At 31.3% G+C, this 20,092-nt stretch overlaps 1 protein-coding gene across 1 annotated transcript; it reads left to right on the top strand.

Annotated features, from left to right (window-relative positions):
• Positions 1 to 6,907: 6,907 nt before the first annotated feature.
• Positions 6,908 to 18,866, top strand: LOC139513667 (protein disulfide-isomerase A4-like). Its single transcript, XM_071302363.1, has 11 exons — positions 6,908 to 7,067; positions 8,960 to 9,074; positions 11,153 to 11,275; positions 12,041 to 12,123; positions 12,839 to 12,977; positions 13,468 to 13,670; positions 13,903 to 14,058; positions 14,631 to 14,779; positions 15,228 to 15,384; positions 16,435 to 16,671; positions 16,922 to 18,866. Exons 1-11 carry the CDS (start codon positions 6,986 to 6,988, stop codon positions 17,329 to 17,331), a joined length of 1,854 nt encoding a protein of 617 aa, XP_071158464.1. The 5' UTR covers positions 6,908 to 6,985; the 3' UTR covers positions 17,332 to 18,866.
• Positions 18,867 to 20,092: the final 1,226 nt, after the last annotated feature.

A 20,092-nucleotide genomic window follows, 5' to 3' on the forward strand; every position in this document is an offset into this window, starting at 1 on the left:
TTCAGAAATAAATCAGAATACTTAGTTTGTATAGACTGCCACTGCACTTATGAAAAATGATGCAATCCTGTTGAGTACAGGTTTGCCAACTCGCCCAACTAATGAATAAACTAATTAAACTGCACGGAATTAAGGCCTTTCAACTCGCTTCACTTATGAATTAAATGAATATTTATGAAACCCATAGAAATGCATCTTTTTCAAATATTTTCTTTTTATGGAAAGAAAGCAGACAGAAGCAAGTTTCAGTATTTCTGTGAAGTACGATGTTATTTACTATACAGTAACTGTTGATGGAAATTGTTTTCTGCTAAATAAAATCACTGTTTTATAAGCTTTTAAGATAAGTCGACCAAGAATCATGCGGGTGTTTTAATAATTTTGTTCTCAGATGATAGGTTTGCCCAATAAGTCAATTATGACAAACATTGGCATGATAACACAAAGCGAAGTACTAGATGAAATGTCAACACTAGAAACAAGAACACATATACACAAATACGGTATACAATATAAGTATTCATAAGTGGGACGAGTTGGTAGACATTTGTTATATATTTATCAGTTTTTTCACCCGTTTCCATAAGTGGGGCGAGTTAACGTTGGCAGGAGTAAATTTAACGTGATTTTACCATTTAAAAGTTGGGCGATTTGGTAAACAAGAGTGGGTTGCTTTTGAAAAAGTGGGACGAGTTGGTGAAAACGTGGGGCGATTTGCCAGTGGGGTGAGTTGTCTTGCTTCTTAAAACATATTTCTATGTGACTTCCTTTATACCTTACAAAGACACTCATACATGTACTTCCTAAATGTAATACTATTAGAAGCATGCATTGATTTTTCAATCAAAGACACCCTCAATCGGCTATGCATTCCGGTCAAAATATTCAAATTTTCAGGTGAAAGCAACGTACCTGGCAAATGTGTCATTTTCCAATAACTTAGACAAAATGGCATATTTAATAACATGAACATCTCTAGCTATTAAAGGGGTTAGATTGAAGGTCACATGGATACGGATTCAATGAGGTCAAATTATTCACTTGCAAGTGAATATTCACCAGTGATGATGTGTTTATGCTTTCACAATTCCCCCGCTGATACACATAATTACTGTGACAAGGCATCTACTAACAAAAGCTCAATTTGGAGCTAATTTGTTTAGAGACCTTTTATGTCAGTACACCTTTTTATATTGCCTAAAAAATTAAAAGCAACCTGTAATAATGAAAATAGTGGCTTATAAGGAAAAAGCTTCGAATTGGATATAGGTAATAGCCATGCTTTTTTTCTTCTTCGAAAGAGCTTATCGTCTCAAAGCTGGTGCTATGAATTGGCGTTTTAGCTCACCTGCCGTAATGGACCAAGCGAGCTTTTCTCGTCACTTGGCGTCCGTCGTCGTCGTCTCCATCAACTTTTACAAAAATATTCTCCTCTAAATCGTTTTTTTACCATCTTTGTTGTTTTGAGCAAAGACTAAAGAAGATAAGGAGAAACTATTAACCAGACTAAAAAATAATAAAGTCTATTCTCGAAAGAAATGTTAGAGAGTGTCCTCTGTATGATATGCACATAGACCAAGGTGAGCGAAACAGAGTTATGTATTGTATTTTCACCCAGTCTGACGTAACGAGGTCAAACATTACGGATTCAATTAGAGGACGTCGGTATCACTGATTAATGAAAATCTGCATTGCATCTTTGACAAATGTAAAATAAGCCGCTTTTCTGAACAAAAATTGTAAATGGACAAATGACAGTTTTGCTAAAATTTTAGAAGTGTGAAATAACTACTGTATCGTACATAAAAAAGCTAGAGTTAGCATTAACTGAAAAGTCTGATTAACGATAAATAAATAAACTTTGGAAGTTAGCCGGTGTTTACCTTTTCATCCGTTCAGAGTAGTCAATGTTCAATTTAAAGATTTTATGGTTAAATACTCAAAAAGGAAGTGGATAAAGACTCAACCTGTATAACTCCTTTCACTGTTACATGAACTGAAATAATATGTGGGTTACAAAACAAGGACACCAATGCTGAATGTAACAAAAAAATATGTTCCGGCGTGACATTTGTTCCGCTGGAACAAATTTCATAGGAAATATGTTCCGCCGGAACTTATATCACAGAAAATATGTTTTAGCACTGTAAAATTTGTTCCGGAACTATTTTTTTACCAAATATGAAATAAGTTCCGGAACAAATATCATAGCTCCATGAATTTTGTTCCAGTTAATATTAAAAGTTTTAAAAAAGTTCCTGTGATATTAGTTTAAGACCAATATCAGTGGCGGATCCGGGGGGGGGGGGGGGGGTCCGGGGGTTGCAACCCCCCTTTTTTTTGGCCGATCAATGCATTTGAATTGGAGCATATAGTTGGAACTCCCCCCCCCCCCCCCCATTTACTCTGGGTTGGGACACCCCCTTTTTAAAATGGCTTGATCCGCCACTGAATATGTACATAAATCAATGAACCTATTTTCACTGAAATAAGTACCTTTGCAACATATTGCACAGCGAAACATTTTCTTGATACACTTAAGTTATAAAGCAAGCTAAATGTTGTACTGAGTGTGTTGGCATAGGATGCATGTGCAATTGAAGGCATGACTGTAAAGTTCTACAGGATAAAGCGATGGTAATTTATCATAATTTGTATCTATGTTATATGTGGTATTCCTCCTTGGTTCCTGTTAAATGTCATGGTCCTGTTTCTAGTCACACATGTACTTTTCATGGAACAGTTTCAAAAGAGTGTGTCTTTTGTTTCTTCATGTCTTTTGGAATCCGGCATTAATCAGTAATTTTGTCCTTTTCAAATTAGTTCATATGTTCATGTTCATCTTTGACTTTAATTTTTTCTGAAAGATTTTTCTTATCCTTCTCTTTTCTGGCTCAAAGTGGGACTGTCATTTTGATATTTTTTACGTTTATAATTAAACATTTGCTATAGTCCACAATATTATTATTGGATGATTTACATTTTTCATTTGTTATATTATCAATATATTATACTTATTTTTATAATGCACTTGAATGATAACTTTAAACTCATCATGATGACAAATGTTCAGTATATAATATAACCTGTTTAACCAGTGGAACATATTTCACAGACTAGGAACTTATTTTACCAGGTGAGGAACAAATTTAACAAACTCAGAACTTATTTCACCAGGTAAGGAACAAATCTCATAAATCTGGAACCTATTTCACTAGGTAAGGAACAAATTTCACCAACCCGGTACTTATTTCACCAGGTAAAGTGTGGAACTTATTTCATAAAGATGGAACAAATTATATTAAAATTATCTATGAAAAAGTTCTCCCAGAACATATTTCCTGTGATATTAGTTCCACTGGAACTTTTTTCACAGGAACAAATTTTGGCTCACATAACACAGTTCTAGTAAAATCAGTTAAAGTTTTAACCGAATATTTTTGGGTAATGTATGAAAGGTCTGTATCATCACCGTCAACCTTCCCTGTTTCCTATTTTGTCTAAGATTTTGTACCAATACCTTTTAAAAACGTTCTTATGTCCAATGGGGACAGTATATATATATATATATATATATATATATATATATATATATATATATATATATATATATATATATATATATATATATATATATATATATAACTCGTTTAAACATCAACCCAACAATGTTAGATCTGTAAATTTGCTTTCGCAAATTTTTGGTTCTTCCCTCGCCGGGATTCGAACCCATGCTATATATATATATATATCTAACGGGAAAGGAATCTTATATTATGCTTTTCAGTATACAATAAATAAAAAAGAACAATATACTGTATGAACTCCATCATGTCTTCTTTCAGTCTTGATCTTGTTAAACACAACTCATTTCATTCATCCAATTAAGAGCTCGCAGCAAATAATTAATAACAACAACACTCAAACAGACTTAATAATAATGGACTTTGCCAAAGCCTTTGACAGAGTCTCTCATAAAAGATTGCTCTATAAAAGAGGGGCGAAAGATACTAGATGGACATTCAAACTCATAAATCGAAAATAAACTGACAACCCCATGGCTAAAAAAGAAAAAGACAAACAAAACTACACAATACACAACATAGACACAATACACAACATAGACACAATACACAACATAGAAAAATAAAGACTAAGCAACGCGAACCCCGTCTTTCTTCATGCACTTCAATCAGTGCATGAAGAAACCAAAAATTTGGGGTGATCTCAGGTGCTCCGGAAGGGTAGGCAGATCCTGTTCCACATGTGGCACCCGTCGTGTTGCTTATTTTAGTAAAATCCCGTTAATAAGTCTAATTCGGTAGGTCACATTCGTTAAAAGGGAACGGGATTGTAATTACGACATAATTATCTATATAAGGAACATATCTTATCTGGCATATCTGCTATTATCTCTGAAACGGATATTCCATCACGGTCAACCAACTCGTGATGGCGTCCGTAAAATAAACAAAGGGATGATTAAAACTTCGTCATTTGGAACGCTTGGTTCAATAACTTCCTTGTAAGCAGCAACCATCTACCAAGGAAACCATGATAGGAAATACAAGCCCGGGAATATCGTTTCAGTTGGGAGATATATACTCCGTATGCAGGCGCTGCTGGAATGTTGCTACATATAGAACTGGAAAGTTCACAATATTATTGTTATTTTACTTTTTTTATGTTATAAATTAATGTTCTGAAACAAATATTTTCATTAGTAGTAGAAATATGTATTTATATAACAAGCGACTAGGAATGTTACTTTGCACTCGATAATATCCGCGTATTTATACGAAATGCGTTCGGTTATCATTTAAAAGCACTAGGAAGGTGTGCAGAAATTATGCAGCAACATAACAGTGGTATAACCTGTCAGGGTCTCATCCGATGTAAAAAAAAATCTAAGTACTGAAGTACTAAACATCGGATGACCGCAGGTTCTTGTGGATGGTTAAAAGCACATGTCTCAGAAACAGATCACATCTCTATACCTGAAACTGGGGTTAATTTACAGAGATATTTTTTTCTGATACAAGTTCGTACTTGGAAGATGAATAAATGACAGGAAATTCAAACCCACCGTAATAACTATTATATTGTTGTGCAAGAAATCAGTATACCTTGGACTATTATACTAATATAATAATAGTCCCAGAGAATATATAAAAAAGAAGATGTGGTATGATTGCCAATGAGACAACTATACACAAAAGACCAAAATGACACAGACATTAACAACTATAGGTCACCGTTTGTTAGTATATATTATATTAATATTACGGTTGCATGTATGATATAATTTTTATATATTTGTATATGATCATTTTATTCTACTATTATTATAGTGCAGTGCGAGTGCATGGTGGACACTCTTCTGTGAAAAAATGAAAGCCTTAAAAGTTGTAAAAGCAATTGCTGCCATGTTAATGTTTTGGGGACTTTTATTTTTCATCCACATACATAAGAATTAAACCTGACAGGAGTGTTGTCTAGTGAGAAGCATGAAGGTTTTAACTTTATATCAATAAAAGACTTTAAAAGGAAATCATGTTTAATATGTTTTATATTTCACAAGGAGACAACAAGTTTACCAGGCTAAAGTTTGGGTTAATTATACATGTGCTGAAACATATAACTAAAAAAAATCATTATTGATTACCCCCTGGTAGTGTTTGAAACTGGGCAATAATTTCCTTTATTGATTTGATATTCTAACAATTTTCATAATTAATTTAAATTCACCATTCAGTTAAAACATTTCAACTTTCCAGACGCAAATGTTGAAAAAACGGGACAGAAATAAAAATATCTTGTACAAGACATAACCATATTAAAAATAAATATCAATTTCAGCTTACTAAAAATATTTTCATAGTGTTACTTTGACATCATTTCTTAAAAGTAAGTCCCACACATAATAGCTCATTAGTGAGACTGCTATTATTAGATTACAGGTAGTCATTTTACTCCACGTATAACCTGTGTAGTGATTTTGATTTTACGATAAATTTATGAATGAACGATAATTTTATGAATGAACAAGAGCACCGGACCTCTTTCTTAAACACCAATTGAACATATAAAACCGTATTAAATAAGAGATAATTCAGTCAAATTTTCAATCAACAACTGAAATGATTCCATATTTTGTTGAAACATCATAAGAACGGAGAATAGAAATGATCGCAGGTATAGAAATGCACTTTTTCACTTGTAAAATACTAATGACCGCGGATCTATAATTTTTATAGATCGTTGAAAACCCAAAACTAATTTGCATAATTTATGCATAATGGAAATTTAGGCGATAGCAATACATCGAAATGACCTCAAGGTCATCGCGATGTAAAAATGCAAAAAATTAGACACGTATATTATAAAGCTAAATGTCGAAATGACCTCAAGGTCATCGCGATGTAAAAATGCAAAAAATTAGACACGTATTTTATAAAGCTAAATGTCGAAATGACCTCAAGGTCATCGCGATGTAAAAATGCAAAAAATTAGACACGTATTTTATAAAGCTAAATGTCGAAATGACCTCAAGGTCATCGCGATGTAAAAATGCAAAAAATTAGACACGTATTTTATAAAGCTAAATGTCGAAATGACCTCAAGGTCATCGCGATGTAAAAATGCAAAAAATTAGACACGTATTTTATAAAGCTAAATGTTGTTTTGTTACTGCGAAGACTTGTCCACGTTTTCGAACTTGGCATGAGTCGATTGGCTAATCCGGAATACACAAATATATTCGTGAGCGCAAATCCAAATTTCATTTAATCGAAAAATTTTAACAAACAGACTTGAATATTATTCTATAGAATTGAACTCAATTTAAACAATAGATGATTTCTTGTTTCAGTGATTTTAAGAATGTTGAGCTTCGTCATTTTACTGCACTATTTTTTGCGTCACATGTTCCTGTTAACGCACCGGCGAAGTTGTTAGGCACACCAAAATAGTGGTCTGCAAAAAGATGAAACTGCTAGTATTTTTGGCAATTTCCTTGGTAATTTTGAAATGCACAATTTGCAACGAAGAGGTTGCAAAAGATGAAGGTATTTTTGTTTTATTTAACATACTTTTAGTCAATGACAAGTGCAAATTGACATTTTATGAATTGTTTTTGTAACTGTGTCTCACTGTCTGTGACGTCTTTAGAACTGCGGAACCGCAGCTATTTGCACAGGATTTTGAAATCCTATCAATAAGGGGGTAAAAATATACCAAAGTCGACTATCACAGTAGAGCTTCTCTTGACAATAAGTAAACAATTATTGGGTATATTCAGCTTTAAAAGGCACAGACATTAAAAATTTGAAGCAATTTAAACATAATATGAGGCAGGCATTTCCTGTAAATGGGGACGAAGTCTGTATGAATTATTTTTTTGTAACTTAAATATGTGTTAAGGTTCATCATAAGGAATTAAAAAATATGGCCGTGTTTACACCTCCAAAATTACTATGAGTACAGACAAACTCGTACATCCAGAAAAGTTTTAAGGCAAGGCAGGAACTAGATATATAAAAGTTATATGAAGTCTACGTTTCAGAAAATTAAAAACTAACCTGGATTTTGATTTTCATTTTTTTCCAGTCTGCAGAAGATAGCAAAATAAACAAACACCCGAGTTTCATTTGAAACGGTCCACTCAGTTAAACAGTTTAAACCTGTTAAATCACCTATTGTTTACAGGTGTCTATTGTCCATTTAAATCAATACTACTCACAACATTGATTATATGAGGGGAGCTTCTCAATCGTTTTCACTACTTAGTTAATTTTTGCACCTTCTGCAGGAACGAAAAAAATGGATAGCAAAATCTAGAAAAGTGTATAATTTTCTGAAACATAAAATGCATTTAAAATTTATATATCTAGTTCCTGCCATCCCTTAAAACTGTTGCAGGTGTATAGGTTAGTCTGTACTCAGATTAAAATTTGGGGTGTAAATACGGCCATTTTAGCCAAAAGGTTATGATGAACCTTAAAAAAAAGAAGAAACGGAAATATCGTAACGTTTCCGATTTTGGTTCTGTTGTTAGGGATTTTAGTTGTAACGTTATTTAAGTTATGACGTCATATGCAATGTAAACAAAGAAACGCTATCATTCAGGTAACGTTTTTTCATATCAAGGAATTATTAAAATTGAAATTGGTATTGCGTCCCTTCCTATTTTATACTAGACTGATAAATATATATTTTAATCAAAGTTTCATACAAACGAGACCGGAAAAAGGAAGTACATTGTAGATTTCTGCGCAGATCCGGAAATTCAAAAACGCGACAAAAAAAAAAAATTGAACGATTTTGAGTTCATTAGTACAATGAAAATATGATTTTTTTTTTTATTGAATTTTCTACTGTTATTGGGGACTTTGTCCCCATATTAAACAGCCTCATTTATGAAAAAAGATTAAGGAAAACCAATAGACAAACAGAAAACACAACAACCACTTAATATGGTGGCATCACTTTAGCCATAATGATTTAGATTTATGTCCCTTTACAAATGGAAAAAAATGCAGAATTTCCATTTCTGTTCTTTTACTTAGGTTTTCTTCAACTAAATGGTATGAAACTTATATACAAAGCTTATTGCCACAAAAGACAGATATAGATTGAATTTTTGTGGCATCAATTTTATTGTTCTAGAGTTATCCCTTTTACAAATGAAAAAAATGCTGAATTTTTCCTTTCTGTTCTCTAACAAGTTTGCATCAATCAAATATTATAACACATATACACAATTTTTATTACCACAAAACTCACATCAAGTAGAACTTTGGTAACATCACTTTTAATGTTCTTTAGTTACTTCCATTTATAATGTTGTATGCAAGCAGGAGCATGGACACATTCCCCATTTATTCTTCATTTGAGACTGATAAAATAAGGTTGTTTATATATTGTATATATAAAGTATATTAATACTTTTAAATTGAAGATGAAGTAGATACTACTGTCCAAGAAGAAGATGATGTTTTAGTTCTAACCAATGACAACTTTGATACCACTATAAGTTCTAATGGTATAATATTGGTAGAGTTTTATGCTCCTTGGTAAGTTGAATTAGTTATTCAAAGCATCTAGGTTAACATAAGTAGTATGTAACTGGCAAACAGATTTTATACAACAATTTACATAATAAATGACTTTTAAATGGCCTTGTAAGTGATCATAATTTACTCCATATTATACATGTATAGTAGGCAGGTGTATTATACTAAATGCCACTTAATTGTAAGAATCACTTTGCCAGTTAAAAACGTCTTTCGATATGTTTACCTCTGCAAAGTTGCATTGATTAACTTTTACAAAATATGCTGTCAGTGTGGACTGAATACCAATTTTTATTCATTTCGTGAGTAGGGGTATATACCACAAAATTAAAACCTGACATTTTTAATACATGTACGTATATATATAAACCTTTTGTTCCTTCTAACAAATAAACATGATAAACATGTCTAATAGAGCAAATGATTAAAGCTCACAAATCAAGTACCCTGATTAAAAAAAAAACAGCAAAGTATTCTCAACGCAGCTAAGTTACCAATGAAAATAATCAATCTGCAGTAGTATATTTTATAAAAATAAGACGGTACCATTGTTAAGATTAAGTTTTTGTCACATGTTGCAACTCATTTACTTTTCGAACAAAGATTTTATAGGACCGCAAACATTGAATTTTTTCTAATCGTATATTGGTATGATGTTGGCGTCGTTGGCGTCATTGTCTGAAGACAGTTTAGGAATTAGGGGCCAGAAAGGGCTCAAATAAGCATTTTTCTTGGTTTTCGCTCAATAACTTTAGTATAAGTAAACAGAAATCTATGAAATTTTTAAATAAGGTTTATGACCACAAAAGGAAGGCTTGGATTGATTTTGGGAGTTTTGGTCCCAACAGTTTAGGAATCTGGGGCCAAAAGGGGCCAAATCTAACCGGGTCTGTGTATTCAGATTCTTAAAATTTGGTCCTGTTTTCAAATTGGTCTACATTAAGGTCTAAAGGGTCCAAAATTAAACTTAGCTTGATTTTAACAAAAATTGAATTCTTGGGGTTCTTTGATATGCTGAATCTAAACATGTATTTAGAATTTTGATTACGGGCCCAGTTTTCAAGTTGGTCCAAATCGGGGTCCAAAATTATTATATTAAGTATTGTGCAATAGCAAGAAATTTTCAATTGCACAGTATTGCACAATAGCAAAAAATCTTTAATTGCACAGTATTGTGCAATAGCAAGAAATTTTCAATTGCACAGTATTGCGCAATAGCAAGAAATCTTCAATTGCACAGTATTGTGCAATAGCAAGAAATCTTCAATTGCACAGTATGCTCAATAGCAAGAAATATCTAATTGCACAATATTGTGCAATAGCAAGAAATTTTTAATTGCACAGTTTTGCGCAATAGCAAGAAATATTCAATTGCACAGTATTGTCCCATTTTCAAATTGGTCTACATTAAGGTCCAAAGGGTCAAAAATTAAACTTTGTTTGATTTCAACAAAAATTGAATAAATGGGGTTCTTTAATATGCTGAATCTAACCATGTATTTAGATTTTTAATATTTGGGCCCGGTTATCAAATTGGTCCACATTGAGGTCTAAAGGGTCTAAAATTGAACATTATTTGATTTCAGCAAAAATTGAATTCTAGGGGTTCTATGATATGCTGAATCTAATCATGTATTTAGATTTTGGATATTTGACCATAATAGGTAAATGTGACCAATTTAAAATATTTAAGTTTTTAAGTTTAAGTTCTTAGACCACATTCATTCTGTGTCAGAAACCTATGTTGTGTCCACTATTTAATCACAATCCAAATTCAGAGCTGTATCAAGCTTAAATGTTGTGTCCATACTTGCCCCAACTGTTCATGGTTCGACCTCTGCAGTCATATAAAGCTGCACCCTACGGAGCATCTGGTTAACATTTATAATGTTTATTTTTATCAGTATTAAATTTATTTGAAATAAACTTTTGAAAATATGTATGAGAAAGTTGTTAAAGTATTAAAACACTAAAAGAATATTGAAAAACAAATATAATATGTGTATTTCATCGTTTTTGCCAGATGAAAATAGTTAAATAAGATATTTAAATTTTTTAACATTTTACATGTTTTACAGGTGTGGACATTGTAAGTCTCTAGCTCCAGAGTATGCAAAAGCTGCTAAGGCTTTAAAGGAAAGTGATCCACCTGTAGCATTGGCTAAAGTAGATGCTACTGAACACAACGAGTTGGGTCAAAGGTAAATGGTGTGGTCTATTTCAAGTTTATAACTGTAATCTATGTTACGCTTTAACTTTATTTCACACTTGACTGATTTGATTAAGTTTTGTGGATAAATCCTTTTCTCAGTCAAAATGTTAAAATGTTATAGCCATGATGTTTTACAGTAAAAAAATATTGTACTTAAAAATGGTAACCACCAAGAAATATTTGGTTCATTTTAATGGTTACTTGTGTTACCTAAATGGTTAGGGTTTAATATTTATAGAAACCTAAGATCAGACCTGTAACATGGCTGATGTATTTTACTTCTAAGTGCATTTTGCTTCTGTACATGCAGTTCATTTTGTGTAAGTGATTATTCTAATATATGTGAAAACACAATTTCATGTCAATTTCTTGGAATATGGTATCCATAAAAAAAAATGAATTCTCATGAAAGAGGAGCGAAAGATATAGAGGGACAGTCAAACTCATAGATAAAAAAATTACAATGCCATGGCTAAAAAATAAAAAGACAGACACATATAATAGTACACAAACACAACACAGAAAACCAAAGACTAAGCAACACAAACCCTGATAACAAGAAGTTAGCAAAGTCCTTCAGATTATTTATTTGTTTTCTATACATCTATATATATATACATTCTTATTATGCAGCAAGATTGACACTGTTGAGTATTATTACAGATAAACCAGTTTATGGATCAACACTCATATCAAATCCCATTCCATTTATGATTTTTTTTTATTGAATGCACTTTAAATGTTATTTTTACAGATTTGAAGTGAGTGGTTATCCAACATTGAAGTTTTTTAAGAATGGTGAACCCTATGATTATGAAGGACCAAGAGAAAGTGAAGGTAGCTACATGTACAATTAAGTAACTTTTTATATAATAGTGTTGTCAAATCGAACATATCTACCTTACCGGTTACTCAGATAATAGTTAGGAAAGTTGAAGGAAAATGTATTCAAACAGTCACTCAGGTGATAAATGTTACCTTTGGACTTTTTCTGACCTGCTGTAAAACACTTGCAAATAAAGGTTTCAATATGGATATTAAAATCTGATGCCTTGTGTATCGAAAATGCTCTTGGGACGCAAATAACACTTGAAAAAACCCTTTTAGGGGTCCTTAAGTTGCCAAGTGGAAGGCTTAATTTCTGTCCCTACAAAAACTCATTTTCAAGGTCTGTTTCAAATGTCAGCCTCTCCATTTCAGTCAACTATTGTAGAATCAAGCCTGATGGATGTAGATTTACAATTTCGCAATATCAAGTTTAAATGAAAAGTACAACTACATTGTAATATTTGACCATCTTAGTGAATATAACTGGTCAATACATTGTTTTTCACACCTTTACATATTCTGTTTATTAAGATTTTATCTGTTAGACATGTTTGAAGCAGTCTTTGATTTTAAGTACTTCTAGGACCCATCTCTGTTTTGACTTCAAAAAATATTCAATGAAACCAACACTGTTTCTCTATTGAATTTATTTATGTGATACTGTTGACATAAATGATAAGGTAGAAGAAAAAGATGTAGAATTAATAAAGATATGTAATTTCAGGAATCATTGCCTTTATGAAGGAGAGGGCCTCCCCAGACTGGAAACCTCCACCCCCAGCTGTCATACAACTCAAGACAGATAATTTTGATGAATTTATTACTAACCAAGATATTGCTCTGGTAGAGTTTTATGCCCCATGGTATGTATTATATTGTTAAAGCGTTGCCTGAAGATTGCCAGAAGGCATGAAAGTGCTAGTGACAATATTTTAACAAACTGTTATTATTTAATGTGAAATGTAGTCTGTGAATTTTAAAATTTTAATATATTCAATTAAAATCAAATATTGAAAATCACAGACTGTTATCAAATTAGAATAGAATTGACACAACTTACTGGGCATAAAAGGAATTCTACCTACAAAAAAAGCATATTTTCATTATTTTTTTGCATCAATTACAGTGTATGCACTATCATGACTATCATTGCATTAAACTTATTCTGAAATTGTTTACCTTATTCCTTGAACCCTGAAAGTTTTTTTCCATATAAAATTTGAGAATGGGTATAGAATTTAAATAAAGATTTATAAATTTGGGAAACATTCTTGAGAACCAAGAGAAGTTGTACAAAACACATTGATTTTTGATATGACAAAAATCCAATTAACTATGACTGGAATTTTTTAGGTGTGGACATTGTAAAACTCTTGCTCCAAAATATGAAAAAGCAGCTCAAATACTGAAGAAGCATGACCCACCTATACCTTTGGTAAAGGTTGATGCTACTGTGGATAGTGAACTTGCCAGCAGATATGGTGTAACAGGGTATCCTACACTGAAAATATTCCGTAAAGGTCGGGATTCTGAGTACAAAGGACCAAGGGATGAAGGTTTGTACCTTAGAAATGGGACACCTATCCACAGTTCACAAATGTTCCTAAAAAGATTCAAGAAAAATTAAATGTTTCTGTTATATGAACTAGTGTAATGGTTTCTTTGATTTAACCCCAACATTTCTTTTTATTCCTATAACAAATAATCACATTGATGTTGTGTATATATATATACCAGTACTTGTATTTTACCTGATTGCTTTATCTTTTTTTTTTAACATTTTTTCAGGAATAGTTAATTATATGATTAAACAGACAGAAGAGGCATCAAGGGTATTCCTAAGATTGAAACAAGTACAGGATTATATGAAAAAGGATAAATTAACGGTGATTGGATTTTTTGAAAGTGTAGAAGACAAAAGAGTTGACATACTAGTGGATGTGGGTATGTAGTTTCGTCTTTTTCAAATCTACAGCATTCCACTTAAAGTTGCAAAAGCTTGCAACATTTTTTGAAAATATTTAATATACAGAAAATTATTATAGGGTTTAGAATCATTATTCTTTGTTTTGTATTGAACATTTTTTTTTTACCAAATAACAAGACTGAAAGGTTGCATTCCTATGCCATAAAAATAGTTTTCTTATTTACACAGCAAATTATCTTTCCCGAGAGGCCTTTTTATATGGGGTGGTTTGACAAAAAGATTGGGCCAAGGGAAAGCAAATTGAATTGGCCACTTTTGGTGGTTGTGAAACATTATCTTTTACATTCATCTTTAACAGTTATGTTTAAAATGTATTTCACTTAAAGTTCTTCAATGGAACCATTTTAAAATATCATGGCACTTCAATATGAATAAGATAGTTTTTGCTAGAACTTTAAGAAACTGCAATCAACCAGACTGTCTTATGATTATTGCATGTGCTCATACTGTTTCCATATTTATACAAACTGAGTCTTTATATGTCTGTACATGTGATTTAGCCTTACATTTGATAATTTTTCCCCTCTAGCAAACCAAGCAAGAGAACTTTTTAGATTTGCACATACCTTTAACAAAGACATATGGAAACATTATGGTATAACCAAACCATCAATTGTTATCTTTGTGGCTGAAAGATTCCAGACAAAGTTTGAACCTAAACGACATGTTTTAGATAAAGTAAGTATACAATTGGAATTGATATGAATTATGTGAAAGTTTAATGTTCATTTATTGATTATGAATGTTTATAATTTGATAGATAAAGTTTATAAGACAAAAAAAGTTACTTGTAAATCTATAGGTTGAAGAAAATAAAGTTTGAAATAATGTAACATGTTCTGTTCATAAGGGGAAGGATGGACGACCAGATAAGTTCAATTATCATTGGAGTTATTAAATTATGTAAACAAATCTTATTTTGATTGTTGGAAATAAGTTAAAATAGTATATCAATGGAACTACCGACTGCTACCAATTTCTTCTTTAGTTATGGCTTTTTTTTTGTTAATTAACATATCTTATATCTGTGGTGTTAAAATAAGGGAATGGAGAATCAACCAATATTAAATGAGGAGAATAAAAGGAAGATTTCATTTCAAATTATTTTCACATGTTTTATTTATAGGATGATTTCACTGAAGAAGAATTGAAGACATTTATTGAAAAGAATGCCTTCCCATTGGTTGGTGAATATAACCATGAAACGGAGCCACGTTACAGAGAACAAAGACCTCTATGTTTAGTTTTCTATACTGTAGATTGGTCCTTTGATCACAGAGATGGTACGAAATATTAAATAGAGTTCCACTAATGTGAACTATTATCTGACTGTTTATCAAATTAGACTGAAGCCACAGAGGATAAGGTTCACTTTTGGCAAAATATGATCTTGAATTTCAACTTTATTATAAAATATTGTAATGACCACAGTTTATTTATTGACTAAACATATTTTTAAAGCCTTAATTTAAGCAAATCTCATCATAATAGTTCATTATATGCTCCAATATAAGCACATTTTGGAGATATTGTCACAATATGATGAGTTGCTGCATTTTTTTTACATAAAAGCATTAGGAAAATCTTGTCATGACCTATGATACAAAATGTTTTGTGGCTTAAAGGTGTTAAGCTTAATGTTGAATCACTTTACAAATCCGAATTGTAGCTCAGGGCTAGTAACCCAAGAAGTTTATGTCTAAAACTTGGATAAACAATGGAAAAATTGGATCAAAACTGACCTATTGAAACAATCATACATAATTAAGGCATCATTACTTTGCAGTTTATAATGTGAGGTGCCAAAATGATTTTTTTTTGTATATTTATAATATCAAACTATTTCAATCTTTTGGTCTGAATTAAAAGAAATTAAATGCTTAATTCTTTGGACAAATTTAGATTTTGAGAACCTGTTCTTTTAAGCACTTGATTCTAAAGACAGTTTAACATAGTTATGAAGGAGAAAGTGAAGAAACAGTGCTAAAAGGCATTCTTGAAATAGCAATTTTTCTCATCTTTATGAAAATTAATGTCAATGATAATAAGTGACCCCCACAGAACAAATTATTGTGGAACTCTTTATCAATTCTTATCAAATACAACAAAAGTAGACTGTTCGAAGTTATTCATCAAATAGTCACATACATTTGTTAAATTCTGTGAAACTTGAATTGTTAAATACTCATCTATAATCAGTATAAAATTCAAAATAACAGAATGCATTAATTAATTCTTATTTTAATTGATATTTTTAAAATCCGAATGTATTGATTATGAAATAAATTATTATTAAACTGTTTTTAATAATACAAGATTCTTTATTGTTTTAGCAACAAATTTGTGGAGAACTAAAATTGCCAAGATTGCTAAAGATTTTGATAACATCACATTTGCTATCGCTGATGAAGAAAATTTTAAGAACATGTTGGAAGAGTTTGGTTTAGGAGATTCTCCTGAGGAGATCAACATTGGTTGTCATTCAATGGACGGTAAACGTTACCCCATGGAACCTATGGAAGAGTTTGACAGTGAGGAAATACAAGAATTCTTACAAAAGTTTATGAAAGGTTTGTACTTTATCATTATATGCACAACATTTAATAGGATTAAAGTTATTTGTTCTGAGAAATGTTTATTTCTGAACATATGTCAAAGAGAAACTAAAAAAAAAATGACAACCAAAATTTAATTTCATGTATCATTAAATATAACTTGTATTCTAATAGTTGCTTAAAAAAAATATTTTGTTTAGAAGATTTGTTCCCTTTAATTCAAGAATACTTGTGTTTAAGTTTTAAAACAATCTTGTCATTTTAGGAAAATTGAAGCCATACATCAAATCTCAGGCTATTCCAAAGAGACAATCAGGCCATGTAAAAGTGGTTGTAGGTAAAAACTTTGAATCTGTTGTACTGGACAATACTAAAGATGTTTTGATAGAGTTTTATGCACCATGGTGTGGACATTGTAAACAGATTGAACCAATATATGCTGAATTGGCTAAAAAGTTGAAGAATGAGAAAAACTTAGTGATTGCCAAGATGGATGCTACAGCAAATGATACTCCAGACCCATTCACAGCAGAGGGATTCCCTACTATTTACTTTGCACCAGCAAATAAAAAATCTGAACCCATGAAATTTGAGGGGGACAGAACAGTAGAAGGATTTGAAAAGTTTTTGAAAGAACATTCTGCAGTTTCATTTAAATCCAAGGATGAATTATAGTTAAATCTGTGAAATCTTTACTTAATATGTCAGGTTAAGATATTTTATAGCTGTGCCTTGACTTAGAATAGATCTTTTTCAGGTTTAAGTCAGCCTAATTTTACAGTAACTGAATGACCTACACGTATTTAAGAAACAATAAATACATTTTAGGCAATATAGGTTAAAACTTTGCAACATACTACTCTAGGCCAATTGGTGCAATTTTTATCTTGTCGGCAGAAGCAAAATTCTGTGTATAGAAGCAGATTAACAATAGCCTATAGGATGTTTTAATTCTGTATATAGAAGCAGATTAACAATAGCCTATAGGATGTTTTAATTCTATATATAGAAGCAGATTAACAATAGCCTATAGGATGTTTTAATTCTGTATATAGAAGCAGATTAACAATAGCCTATAGGATGTTTTAATTTGAAATATATCCTCAGATATTTATTTTTTATTGCAATATTGTAAAGAGTGGATGCACATGTAAAATAAACATTTGCAACCTGCTGATATGCTAACCTACCTGGATGTTTATATTTGAAATAGATGTCGTTTACTTAATCTACAGCATTTTTTTATGCACCATTTGTTATAGTTTTTCATGCAGCTTTACCTGTAGTACAGGTTGTTCTAATTTTATTTCTTACTGGTCAATGTTGGCTGCAGTTGAGTATGGGAAGAAGTTTAATGTTAACTCTTAAGAGAAGTACATTCAATCTATTGTTATGACTTATTGATGCAAGTGCCATGGATTCTTTTAACATAATAGCATCGTCATACCAATTTCATGAACTTGACATGTATGAACACACTGAATATTGTTGTTAGATGTATCCTTTCTTTGAACTGACTATATTGATGAACTTTTTGTTTTGTTTTGACTTTTTTATTACTTGTTTTGTTTTGGTGTTAGGTGCCATTTAATTTGAAATGGCTCACATTTCTTTCAAAATTTTATTTTTAATCTTAGTGATTTGAAATAATTTTAATTAAAGATTATCTACTGAAATGAACATTGCATTGATACTTAAACATTTTATTACATGTCCAAAAATATTACTTCAATTTTCAAATATATTATTCAAATTGATGGCACTGATTGTGTAATTCCCTGATAATATAATTTATGGTTCCTTTGTATTCCAAAGAGGTGTCCTGAGAAAATTGAGAGGGTAAAAAATTAATTTATGTTTGCACAGTTTATGAAAACCAGATTTCACATTTTAAAACCAGATGATCAGTATAACCTCTGAACTTTTGATAGCTAATTATGATCAGGACGACTTTTTACCAAATAATGTTTTGATACTTTTACATTTCTATATTTTGAAACCTACGCCTTAATGGAAGTACTGTTTGTGACCATGGGAATCCATTAATGTTTACATTTTACATTTCACATAGTGTTTTTCTATAGGTTGTTTGATGCGTACATGTTTGTTATAAACATTTATGAAAAATTATATGATTATAATGAGTAGTATATATGAGAAACTTTGATTGGTGTATGGTAGTGTTTAAATATATATTTTTTCACATTAAAGATTTGTTTTTTATATCTTATGCACAATTAGTGGGAAAATATATCAACATCCTGACCGTTCATGATTAAAACTCATACAAATATATTAAATGCCAGTCATCATTGCCTACGTAAATACAAACCCAGTTATTAGTCTAATTCATTAGGTCACTTTAATGAAAAGGGGACTGGGTTGTTGTTACGACTTAAGGAACATATCACCTATCATCTGTGAAATGGATATTCCATAACATTCAACCAACTCATAATGCAATCCGTAAAATTTATGAAGGACTAATTTCAAATTTACCTTGTGAGCAGCAACCCTCTATCAAGGAAATCATGATAGAAAATACTGTTATTTCAGTCCATATTAAACTAAAGTGGTGTTAAACTATGGTAAACTACATTTTAACATTTAAATTAAACAAACAGAGGATACTGCTTCTATCTTAAAAGTTCATTTAATTCAACTATACACACGGGATTTGTCTACACAACTGACTGATTGATTGATTTTTGTTTGAATAACATCCAGTGTCAAATGTTTCAAGGACATTCAAACTAAGACAACCTATCTGAATAAACTGTTCTAGATATGTGTAATCATTAAAGGTACATAAAAGAACATACTATTAAATCAGTACCCAGCTAGATGACGAATGCAAAATTTTATGGACCAAAGAATGCTAGCAGTTCCATAAAGCCAGCTTGAGGTCATTAACTGACTGATATGATCACGATCTGTTCTTACATCTAATATCTGTTGCCGTAAATATATAGAAGATTTGTAAACCACAAAGTCAGTTTGATGTACAAAATTAGCAACTGGACAAAAATATAATCACTGAGTAAAAACACCAAAACTTTTTTTTTTATACTGAAAACAGTAAATAAGACAGATGCTAGTAGTATCAGGACAAGTCAAAAATTGGCTAAGAAATGTTTACTAGTAGTATCAGGACAAGTCAACAATTGGCTAAGAAATGTTTACTAGTAGTGTCAGGACAAGTCAACAATAGGCTAAGAAATGTTTACTAGTAGTATCATGACAAGTCAACAATAGACTATTAAGAAATGTTTACTAGTAGTATCAGGAAAAGTCAACACATAATAGGCTAAGAAATGTTTACTAGTAGTATCAGGACAAGTCAACAATAGACTATTAAGAAATGTTTACTAGTAGTATCAGGAAAAGTCAACACATAATAGGCTAAGAAATGTTTACTAGTAGTATTAGGACAAGT

Source organism: Mytilus edulis, chromosome 2 (assembly GCF_963676685.1).
Source record: "Mytilus edulis chromosome 2, xbMytEdul2.2, whole genome shotgun sequence".
NCBI classification, from domain to species: Eukaryota; Metazoa; Mollusca; class Bivalvia; order Mytilida; family Mytilidae; genus Mytilus; species Mytilus edulis.